Source organism: Nilaparvata lugens, chromosome 6, assembly GCF_014356525.2.
Source record: "Nilaparvata lugens isolate BPH chromosome 6, ASM1435652v1, whole genome shotgun sequence".
Taxonomy (NCBI): Eukaryota; Metazoa; Arthropoda; class Insecta; order Hemiptera; family Delphacidae; genus Nilaparvata; species Nilaparvata lugens.
This window is the reverse complement of record NC_052509.1, coordinates 28,486,063-28,498,555: the sequence shown is the minus strand read 5'-3', so window position 1 is coordinate 28,498,555 and position 12,493 is coordinate 28,486,063. Positions and strand designations below refer to the sequence as shown.

The window sequence follows — 12,493 nt, the reverse complement described above, 5'->3', positions numbered from 1 at the left end:
CAAACTCTTCTTTCAAAATCAAAATAAAAAAACATAGTATTCATGATAGGCTAAGACAATTCATTTGTGATATATGTTATTATTTGACAAAACGCAAGCCGATTACCTGAATTAAATTACAAGCTTTGATAGTGAGTCTTCAATCTAGGAACTTAGAAGCGGAAATAGGATTATTATTCAAACAGGAACAATAGTTATTTACAATAGGTATACAGTAATTATAATTTTACAATATATATAATCAGTTCTAGTTCAATGACATTCTATATGAACTATTCCGTTTAAAAATCTAGATGCATGTAGGAAATTCAATTTACAGATTGTAATTTAATAGAAGCAATCATTTCTAATAATAATTATTAGGCCTATAATAGAAAAAAAATCAATAATCAGGACTAAACTGTAGGCTAATGATAACAACTGTTATTATTTATGTAATTGTGATAAGGAAAGCAATCAGTAATATAATAAAAAGAATTCTTGACTACCGTAGCAAAGTTTCTATTAATTGTTTATTTACAAGGATAGGCAAAATTATAAAATTATTCTATGGGTCCCTGATTTGGCAAACCTCTCAACAATTTTTTCAGGATCTATAACTATATCCGGGTGAATGTAAAGTAGGGCCAATCCTACTAGACGGTTCTCCGACATTGTACTCCTCAACCAAGTTTTTAAGAGTCGCAGAGTTGAGAAAGATCTTTCTGAGCTTGCGTTACTTACAGGTAAAGTACACAAAACTCTCAATAGAAAATGGATCATTGGGTAGATGTCTTTTTCGCATTCTCTCAAGACATTCAAAGCGTTTGTTGGTAATGGCAACCCTTCCTTATTATTTCTCTGCCATTTGTTTCTCCAATGAGCCATTTCTGCATTAAGCTTCAGGGAAGACAGGTCACGATTATCTTTCATTATTGAACCAAATCTATTCATAATAGGATCAATTGATTTTTGCATATCTTGCACACTAGTATTTACAATTCCCTCTGGAAGCAGTAGGGGGAGGTGGAATACGTTAAGGACATCAGATGTGAATCTTGTCTTTAGATCCTGAATTATATTATCCAGTACTGGAACATACACAGTGAGTCTAAAGTACTCTTCTGTTGTTGCTGATGGATGATTGGACCGTTGAGTTTGACGCCCACATAATCTTGGGATTTTCAGTTCAACGTCCAATTTCCTGGCGATTTCTTGGGCTTGCATGTAGACACAATTGAAGTACTCAATACTGTTTTGCCTTCTCTCATTCAACAGCTCTAGAAGGCTATTTAGAAGTTCGGCTGACTTACAAAGGTCCAGTGTTTCTTTTTGTAGTATTCTACTCAATGGCAGAGATAAACTCAAGATATCACTAAGGCAAAATAAACCAATTATTAGTTTACTGTCACATAAGGCGGTTATCAATAAGGATGCTTTGCCTGAGGTTTTTTATCCTTCCACTCAGAAATTTTATGTAGGCAAGCCAGGATATCAGGTTAACTGGTTGTGAACTGAAGAACTCCATCATGCCTCTCAGTCCACCTGGTTTCACATAGGTGAGTCATTTTCTTCCCAAGAAAATTTTTCAATGCTGTATTTCTTTTTGGAAATGAGAAGAAAGCGATCACCTCTTTTAGAACACTCGCTGAATTCTCTATGAGTTTTATATTGGAGCATTTTGAAATGCTATTGTTCAACTTATGGTTATAGCAGGGTGTTGTTATAGCATTTTTAGCAACTTTTTGTATCTCCTTGACAGCCCCATTATCAGACAGCATAACGCTACAGCCATCAGTTCCAATCCCTATACACTTATCAAAAGGAAGTTTTAAATCGTCAATTTTTCTCAAAATGATTGCACCCAGGTTCTTACCACTAATACTCATTTCGACCTCACTATTACTTCTTTCGTCGCCCAGATTATCTTCATCAGCTTCTTTCATGTCTTCAAATGCATCAATAAATGTGATGAAGTCCTCTCTTATTTCAAATTCCTTTTCAAAGTGCACATAACGCAGTACAATACTCACCTGTGCTCTCTGTGAAATATCACTGGTTTCATCAAACATAATCGAATAAAGCTCAGCTTTCGCAATTCTACTCAGAATAACATCAGTAATTTCTGCTTTGCAGCACTCTATGATATTATTCTGAGTAGATTTGCTGATGTAAGTGGATCTTGATGATGATGTATTGATGTGATCCTCCAAAACTTTATCCCCAGCATCAATTCTAAATTTAATCAAAGCTCTAAAGTTACCCTCATTAGAGACTGTATCACTCATCTCTAAATTGAGTGGCCAATGTCTCTGTGCCCCCTCATAGGAATATTCTGCCTACCAAGCAAAATGACAGTTTTAACTATAGAAAGAAGTTTCTGACGATTTTTCTGGGATTGAGAGAGCCGTTCTTCATTGATGAGGTTATTTACTTCCATTTTCGGGCAGTGGTATACTCTTAGAAAGTTTTTCCCTGCTGTCACGGCATCTTTATGATATTGGGTATTGCAGTGGACTTCCAAGTGTCCATCAGATCCTGTTAATTTTTTGAAATTTCTCAAAGGTTCGGTTACAAGAGTTTTTAGAGCAACATTCTTGCAGTAGCCCCCCTCATTACGATTAGTGAACCACGGACAGTATTTACAGAACAGCCCTTGTTTTACATCGGAAAGTACGAGCCAATCCTTATGTGCCTGTAAATGACTTGGCCTAAGAAAATTTTTTATTGATTTTCCTGATACAGATCGTTTTGAGTGAGGAAAAGAGTAATTTTCTGGTGGGACCCACGGTTGCTCCAATAATTTCATTTTAGTATGTTCATCGATGGTTTTACCAATATAATGTCCAATGTCATTTAATGAGGAATTAGGGCATGCATCTGACCTCATTGATTCCGTAGATGATGTGGTGTAAGAGTCGTGCTGCAAGTGGTGGAGTTCAGCATCTGGATTACTAGTTGCTGATGCCGATGAGCACTGAGCAATATTCTCTAAAGTTTTGTCATCACTTGCCTGATGAGGTTCGACTGTATCATCTGCAAACGATGGAGAATCAGTAGCGGGCTCGGTAGCATCTACAGCAATCCTCTCTTCCTGATCGGTTCTGCGTTTCTTCGCAGCCTGACCAAAGAAGGCAGAAATCAGACTTTGGTTGGATCGTTGAGCCTGGGAATGAAAAAAAAATTATAAGTTACAAGTCATGAAAAGCACTTTCATTTCACATTTCCATGACACACCTGTAATGTGGAAAATATAAACTGTTAAACAGAAAAAAAACAAGTTTGTTTATCTGAAAAATGAACAAGGTGGTGTTTTGAAGTTTACAGTAAATAATAAGTTAGCCTATAGAGCATAAGAATTTTTTTTTTCAAATTAATCAGCTCTAGCTGTAAAAACAGAAACACAGACTGAATTCAAATAATAAAATAAATAATAAAAAATCAAGTGACTGTTACTTCTCGCAAGACTCTCAACAAGACGTAGGCTAAGCGTCCTGGAATTTAACGTAAAAATAGTAATTATATTTTTGTACAGTTATTGTTAATCTAATCAGAATGAGTGGAAGTCAACTGTCCTATCTAATGAAACATTAACTATGTTAGTTATTGCACTGATGAGCTATGTTATATTGTCATTCCACGTCAGTTGAATAAAATATTCTCTGTAATCAGCATTTGTGAGTAGATTTTCTCTTCGATAATAATTATAATTCATGACGTATAAAATCACACCCTTTATCTATTCATGTCTTATTGGCGGTGGTTTAAATTGAATTTAGATCAATCTTTATTCTAGTCTACAATAAATTGGGAAAAATAGAGATGTACCAATAATATCATTATTTAGCATAAATAATGCCATACCCATACTCTCATAATAGAATGCATTTTAATACTCACCATTGTGAAGTGTTGAAAATATTTTTCTAGAGATGTAGCGATTTCCTCAGTTCCTTCATCACAAGCTGTTCTGGTACATGACTGCGTTGATGTGACTCCAATAATGTTTCCATACCGACTGTTAGTACTGAACTAAAATGCTTTCAACGATTTCCAACCAGTCAAGAAATGCTTGCCATCCAGATTTATAAAATTTCTGAGAATTGTGCTACTTGGAATAGCTAACAATTCTCATAGTTGAAAACGAAATAATGATCGCACAAAGGCGACTACCGGACCAACCACAGCCTGGACCAAATAATTAGTTCATAGAAACAATTATAAAATTATAACAAGCCTACGATCAAACAAGTCGGCTTCCTTTGATAGTCATGGTGGCAGGAGCTCGCCGCTCGGACCGTCAAAGGAGTTGACGCCGGTATTTTTCTAGGAACTGAGCGCTTTGATCTCTATATCCAGTAGAAAGCATCACAAGTGTGTGGACAAGAATTGCTGACCTAGCAGCCTGACGTCAGCCTAGACTATTATCATCTTTGATGAATTGTCTTAAAAAAACTATAGAAAGTAGAAACAATACTCATGCACTTCAAACAAGAGTTTATTGATGTATTCATAGTCAGAGAGTATTGAATAGGAATATTTATATTTTATATTGAATATATTCAATTCTCTCTACAGGTTGAATATGAAAGAATATGATTTTTCAGTTTTAGTGTACAGATATTTATATTCACTTAAATGGTTGAAAAATCAATTCTATATAGTGCTTAAGCCAAAATTTTGGGGGGGGGAAATTTCCCCTTCCCCCCCCCCCCGTGGATCCGCGCCTGGTATCTTTTTTCATCTTTTGAACTTAAAGCTAATTTATTCAAACTTATTATGTATAATTCATGTTTATAACTTCTAATACAATTCATTTCTCTATACTCTTCTTTATCTTCAAATAAACATTTCTTAAAATTTTCCATTTTTATGTATCTATTTTTAGTATTTTCATCTAATTCATCTAATTTTATATTTTTGTTCATTAATAAACATTTTTTAATACCTTTACATTTTACTTCATTTTTATTATTTGAAAACATATAACTATAGCATTTAGATCTTAATCCACAAAACTCTTCTAAAGGTATACCATTTAATTCATCTTTAAATTTTCCAATTACTTTCTTATTTTTATCATTATAACATTCATGATTCTTATCATAATCACTTGTATCAAATTCTTTTTGATTATTTTTTATTATTTCATAAGGATCTTTACTCATTTCTAAAAAGAAACTATCTGTATCCATGTATAATAAATTAGCATCTGGATCATATTTTTTAATTTTATCATAATAAAATTGATACATTAATAATTTAGATAAATCTAAAACTGAAAATCCAATATAAATTGGTTTATCAAATTTAACCTTTTGTTTATGAAAATGTGTAGCAATACAATCATCATCAAATATTTTGAATCCTTTAAAATTAGATTTTTTAGAAAATTTGTATGACGATTCTTCATTACCTAATTTTATTTCTAATCTATTTCTTACATTCTCCATCGTCTTTCCAAATACACTGTTACACATAAGTTTATAAAAGTCCTTTTCAAAATCACTTTTACTTTTAGCTCTCATATTTGTATTAAAATTTATATATTCTTCCATAAAATTACTTTGTTTAAATTCTATAACTCTATTAATATTTTTTAAAATCATACCTTTCTCTAAATAATATTTTAAATTTCTAATGTGAACAACATAATTATTTTTATCATAAAGAGTTGTACATAATCTTTTATTATAATGTTCAGGAGCTAAAGGTAAATCTTTATGATTATCATGCAATTCTTCTGGATATTTTAAATCTACTTAAAAAATATATCCAACATCATCATTTTCATCATAATTTTTAATTATATCTTCCCATTCATCCAAATTTCTAATATCTGAATTTATAAATTGTAAATCTTTATATGGTAATTTTTGTGATAAGGCCCAACCATATAAATTGTTCGCATCGATATAAAATAAATAATTTTGTTTTTTATTTGGATTATAATTTTTTATATATTTATTATTTGCTTTAGAATATCTAGTTATACATTGTGAAATACCACCTCTAATTCCTTTTTCAATCATTAAATACATGTTATAATCATGTATTAAATCTAGTTCTATTTTTGTAAGTTTTAACATTGCATCCCATGCTAATGATGGAGCTGTTAGATAATGAGCAGGATCTAATTTATAATTATTTATACAACAATCTCTAAAATTTTCAAATATATCAGCTAATAATAATACATCTTGTATATTATATAAATCAGAATAATTTCCTAAATTTTTATTTTTTAATTTATTCCATACCATTTTATAATGTAAATAATCTTTTGTATTTATACCTTCATGATTTAAACAACTATAAAACTTATCTTGTTCTAAAATTTTATTATATTCTAATTTTTCAAAATCATCAATAAATTCATAAGGAAAAATTCCTTTACCACTTAAAATATTAAAAATTTGATCTTCATCATTAATAATCATATAATGAATATATCTTAATTAATAATCATTAATAATCAATATAATAATGATCTTCATCATTCTCTTTTAATAATCTCATTTAAAACTTTTCCATTTTTTATAAAATTATTTATATGCTTACAATCTTCTTTTTTTAGTGATTTTGCTAATTTTTCAATTGATGAAGCCATAAATCTGAATGTATCAACAAATGAAAATTTTATATTTTTTCTTGGTTTATTATCTTCACCAAATTCATAACAATATCCTGATTTGACTGAATAATTAATATATTTTTCATCAGTATTAGCTATAAGATCTACCTTTTTATATTTTTTAAATAACTCTCTTATATATAAATGAGTATCATATCCACTCATATTATGACAATAAATAGGTATAGTTTGTGGAAGTTTAAAATTCAAATTACAAATTGAATGAGCTGCACCTATATATTTTCCACTTAAATGACACTGGTTTCTTACTTTTTCATAATTTATATTATCATTAAAAGGTTTTTCACAAATATGACAAATTTTAGTTTTTTGAAATTCTATTTCTTCATATTTAGTTAATTCCATTGGAATTTGATTTTCGGAATTATATTTGTATGCTATTTTATAGCAATTTTTTCTAAATTTTCAAATAAATATTCTGGAATTTTTTCTAATTCATCTTCATTTTTAGCTCTATAACAAATTGGTTTATAAAATATATTTTCTGCTCTATTAACTAAATAAATTGTAAAACAATATGGAATATGTTTTTGAATTTTAGTTGTAGAAGAATTATTTGGATTATTTTTACAATGGTCAATTTTTTGTAATATACTTTCAAAATCTAAATAAATTACGAATGGATGTTCAATTTTTTTATTATAATTTTTAAAATAAACTGTTGATCCTTCTTGTGGCATAATAGGTTTAACCACTTCATGATTTTTACAAATTTCTAAATGTTCATTCAATTTATATTCTGAATGAAAATGTGATAAACATCTTCTACAAATAAATAATTTACCATTATGTTTGGAAACTTGATCATTCAATAATCTACTCATATTTTTTATTAAGCAATAATGGGAGTTATCATCTTTTTTTATGTATAATAAATTAATTACCAACTCTGAATCATTAATTTCAGATATTTGTAATGGAATAATACTATCTTTATCTAAAGTATAAACATTAATAGATAAAGTTGGATAATTTTCATAATTTTCTAATGATCTTTTTTCAAATATTCTTATATTTTTTAATGATATGGGAAATTCTAATCCTTTAAAAATTTTATCATTTATGTATTTTTCATATTGTTTCACCCTTTCTGGATGCATTGAATTTATTCTATTATGGAGATCAATTGCACAACAAATTGAATAAATAAAACAATAATTATCTTTATTAGTGAAATTTATACATGCTTTTTTATTTTTAATATTTTCTGGTAATTCAAAATATGAACCTGCATTTAATGAATCTTTTTTATTTAATCTTAAAATTGAACTTTCACAATTTGATAATGACCATCCTGATCCTGAATTAGGTTGATACCTAGATTCTCTTGATAAAATATCTTTAAATTGGTTATCAATAAATTCATCAATATCTAAAATGAAAGTAGAAGTTTTAGTTGTGAAATATTTTGTAGTATTCTGTGTTACCTTTAAATCATTTGGATTTTTCCTTCCATAAATACATTTTAAACTCAATTGTCCTTTAAGACTCTTATTAATTTTAAGCATCTCATTAATTTTTGATTTTAATTCTTCTCTTTGACTATTTAATATTCTTCAATATTATTATTGATAGAATTATTTTTTAAAGTATATTCACTAAATAAACTATTTTTACTTCTTTTAGTATTTATTTCTTTCCTTTTTTTACTATTAATTGCTATAATCAATTCATTTCTACTTTTATTTTTTGCTTCAATATTATTTTTATTAGCTAAATCAATTATATAATTATTATTTCTTAATCCTAATCTTTCTGGAAATTTTTCAATTTTTTCTAATCTATTAATAAGTTGTGCTCTACTTAAATTATTTAAATTGTTTATAGATTTTTTATTAGCTAATTCTTTCAATTTTTCAATATTATATGATTCATAATTAATTGGATTCTTCTTAATTTGTTCTAAAGCATCTATATTCATTCTATCATAATTAAAAATAGAATTTAATTCAGCCCATTCTCTTAATTCATTTAATTTTTTAAATTCTAATTGAACTTTATCTTTATGCTTTTTAGAATCTAAATGTTTGGTGTAAGTTTTTTTATTTAATAATTCACTATTACAAAGTGTACAAGTTATTTTATTCGAGTTACTCATGATTTCTGTTATCTATTTATTAAGAAAAAAATTAAGGTAAAATATTTTTTAGTTTCTCAAAAAACATTTGGAGCTAAATGAGAATTATATGGATCAAAGTACTTCCTTGAAACTAAATGGATCACTTGAAAATAAGTTGAGTGAAAATAATGAACTGCACTGAACAAAATGAAACACAAGACTGAATGTTTTGGGTGTATGATATCAACTTCCTACTTTGATTACAATTTCCTTTGTAGTTATATTCTTTCCTCATTCATAATATTGAATTGTATTCTCTAGCATTCTTTTCAATTATTCATGAATGTGGAAAAATAAATGAATCCTATTGAATAAATCTTAATTTATGAATCTTCAAAAATGGATCTAATTCATGTATCTTGAAAAATGGATCTAATTCATGTATCTTGAAAAATGGATCTAATTTATTTAACTTAAAAATGGATCTAATTTATTTAACTTAAAAATGGATCTAATTTATTTAACTTAAAAATAGGATCTAATTCATGAACTCAATTAATCTAATAATTTAATTTATTAATTTATAAAATAATATAATAGATCAACCTTATTCATGAATCTTAATTAATTAATAATTATAACAATAATAATTTATTCATGAATCTTAATTAATGAAAGAATTATATTATTAAAATATAATTTTTCAAGATGATGGATGTATGTTTTTTATTGAATAAATTTTTCAATAAATGGAACAAATTAAAACATTCAATTTAACAGAATCATTTCAAGTATTTATAAAAGGAGTTAGAGAAAAAACTGAAATAGTTTTACAAAATGGAAATGATAAAATTATTCTTGATACAGATAGATGGACTGAACTTTTCAAACATATATCTTCAATAAATAATGAATATTATAATAGATTCAAGTATCAATATAATGATTTATAAAAATATAAAATATCTTAAAATTTTTTCCATATAAATAGAAATATAAAAATGTCTTCATTAATAAAACAATTCAATATTTATGGAAAAATTAAGATAACTAAAAAAATAAAAGAGTTAGAAATTAATAAAGAATATGAAATTTTAAATATTAAAAAAATCAAAACAAAAAATAATGGATGTTTCATGTCAGTTGAATTAGAAGAATTTATAACATATTTACCAAAAAAGTATTTAGAAATGTTTGATGAAAAATCTATTAAAGAATTTAATAAACTTAAAATAAAATTAGTTTTATTAGGTTTAGAAGATGATGATAAATATCCTATATTAGAAATGAGAGAATTTTCATAATTTTTTAAAATTTAAAATTCTAATAAAAAATTAAAAATTAAATTCTAAATCAAATTAAAATGGAGACTTTTAGTCTCCAAGTAAAATTCAATTTTCTTGATTTATTTAATAAATTCTAAATTAAATTAAATTAGATTGATTTTTTTTTGGAGACTATTGGTTGAAAATGTACTTATTTCTCTGCTTAAAACTGTGTCTCTAGTGAGTGGAATAGAACTCTCATATTAACATCTACTCATGTACTTACTAATAACTATGGAATACTATTGTGCAAAATTTATATTGTTTGGTGCTAAAGAATGTTACTTAATTCAATTAATTATAAATAGACAAATCATTTTTAGATTGTTGTCTCTCGTTGGTTCTTTTATACCCATTTGTAGTCCAACTGGATTATATAAAATGTGTACATTATATTTCAGAAAGTAAACAATCATACTAAATAATAGAGAATATATTATTTTGAATATTATTATAATGGTATGTGGAAAAAATGCATGCTATTTTGTTGAAAATGAAACTGGACATGCAGCTTACATTCTACCAGAATAGTGTATGTGTCTATTTTACATATTACAAAATAATATAATCAAGGTCTATAAAGAGACCATGACTATAATAGTATCCATATAATAATAAGAGAGAGTAGGGTTGTGTTTGTTTGTGTGTTTGTTTGTTCGCATCAAAACATGTCAACTTGTGGATTGCATACTGGAAAAACGGGAATGATTCAGATCTCCTAATTTTGAACATAGATTCTAAAAATGTCAATCTCGTGCACCTGGAAGCCCAAATTTCAATTTTCCTTCTAGATTTTTCAAAATTAATGTTCAAACTCCATTAATAGTAGGTACATACGATTTCATAAAAAAATCACCAAATCATATGGTCAGAATTAAAAAAATTATTATATTAAAGAACTGGATTATACAGTATACAGGTGTAAAGTAGTATAGGAAAATTATTATGTTTGACGCATCATCACGTCTGAACTACTGGACTGATTAACTTGAAATTTTGCATTATAGATTCTTGCTTAACCGAAGATGTTTATAAACTTATTTTAAATTCTTCAATATATATATTTTTTTTTGATTACATCAAGTTTTCAGTTTGTCATACTTTCACTTGTTGTAAGGAAGCAGCAGAAAATTTCTCTTAAAAGGGAAATTAGAAGATAGGTATGATTGAGGATCCTTTTCGAATGATAAAAACAGGTTTTCCGTTGCACCCAAATTTTTTCCGCCATTTTGAATACAATTTCTTTCTTTAATTGAAAGGTGGTCATATGATACATGATTTCCAGAGAAAAGGTATGGTGAAAACCGCACATCAATATCTCAAACCTTTCAAAATGTATTCTCATTCATTTCCTTTATTATAGTTTAGAAGATGATAGATAAAATGGATGATATATCCATTTATCTATCATCTTCTATACTATAATAGAGGAAAGATCTGGCTTAAAGACGTATGTATACACACGTGTGTAGAGGATGGGGAAATTATGTTTGACGCATCATCACGTTTGATCTACTGGACTGATTTACTTGATATGCTGCTTATAAATAATTCTTAATCAACCGAGGATTCTTATAGGCCTACCTATTTTCAATTCTTCTGGATTTCATTACGTCAAGTTTTAAAATAGACCCTTGCGAAGCACGGGTTATCTGCTAGTGATATATGTAATAATGATGATGATGATGGTATACTAACTTGACTGGAATGAACATAGACATTAGCTTATATGTATGATCATGTTATGCCTGTTATGTGTGATGTTGGGCCGGTATTAGGCGGTAATAGTTCTATGACATGAAAAAATTATTTCATACAACTTATTTCCAAAGACCTTAAAGAGATAATGTTAAAGGTCTTTGCTTATTTCATATGATCTGAATATGACAGAAATATTACCGTCCAATAGTGTCTTCAAGTTAGTTTGTTATTTTTTTGACTACCTACCTATCATACTTTGCCTTCTTGTTTTGAACTTGGAGATATTGTAGATACTAAGTAAATAAGTACCGTAAGCTGATATCAAAGAAACGTCAACATAAACTGGTTTCTCGAATTCTTTGTTCAAAATAGCATAAAAATCCAATCTCTAAAATCATAATTTTACAGTTACGGTATGGCTTTTCAACTTGTAGAGCACTTGTACGGCTGAGCAGTATCAACAATGTAACTAAGGCTTCAAGTAAAACAATTCAAACAGTTAATTTTATGGATGCATAACAACTGTAATACATACATTTAAAATGCTCAATAAAAATTCAATTTAGTTATTATTAAATATAACTGATTTGCGCCTTGTATTTTATGCAAGTTCTCATTATAACAATAGGGCCATTCAAATTTCCCGCCGCTTCTTGCCTCTCTCTGTCATGGCTGCCAATGTTCAATTCGTAACAGGAATAGTGGCCACTCAGCCGCTCTATAGTTTACTATAAAGCCTTGTACACACGTCCGTACAGATTCGCGCGAACAATC

The 12,493-nt window shown here is 27.9% G+C and overlaps 2 protein-coding genes across 2 annotated transcripts; both read right to left on the bottom strand.

The window, feature by feature from the left end:
* Window positions 1-350: 350 nt before the first annotated feature.
* LOC120351877 (52 kDa repressor of the inhibitor of the protein kinase-like) lies at window positions 351-1,243 on the bottom strand. Its single transcript, XM_039430610.1, has one exon. It carries the CDS (start codon window positions 1,204-1,206, stop codon window positions 535-537), a length of 672 nt encoding a protein of 223 aa, XP_039286544.1. The 5' UTR covers window positions 1,207-1,243; the 3' UTR covers window positions 351-534.
* A 995-nt stretch (window positions 1,244-2,238) lies between these two features.
* LOC120351875 lies at window positions 2,239-4,001 on the bottom strand. The gene is made up of 2 exons (XM_039430607.1): window positions 3,880-4,001; window positions 2,239-3,145 (listed from the first exon to the last, which is right to left on the bottom strand). Exons 1-2 carry the CDS (start codon window positions 3,880-3,882, stop codon window positions 2,270-2,272), a joined length of 879 nt encoding a protein of 292 aa, XP_039286541.1. The 5' UTR covers window positions 3,883-4,001; the 3' UTR covers window positions 2,239-2,269.
* Window positions 4,002-12,493: the final 8,492 nt, after the last annotated feature.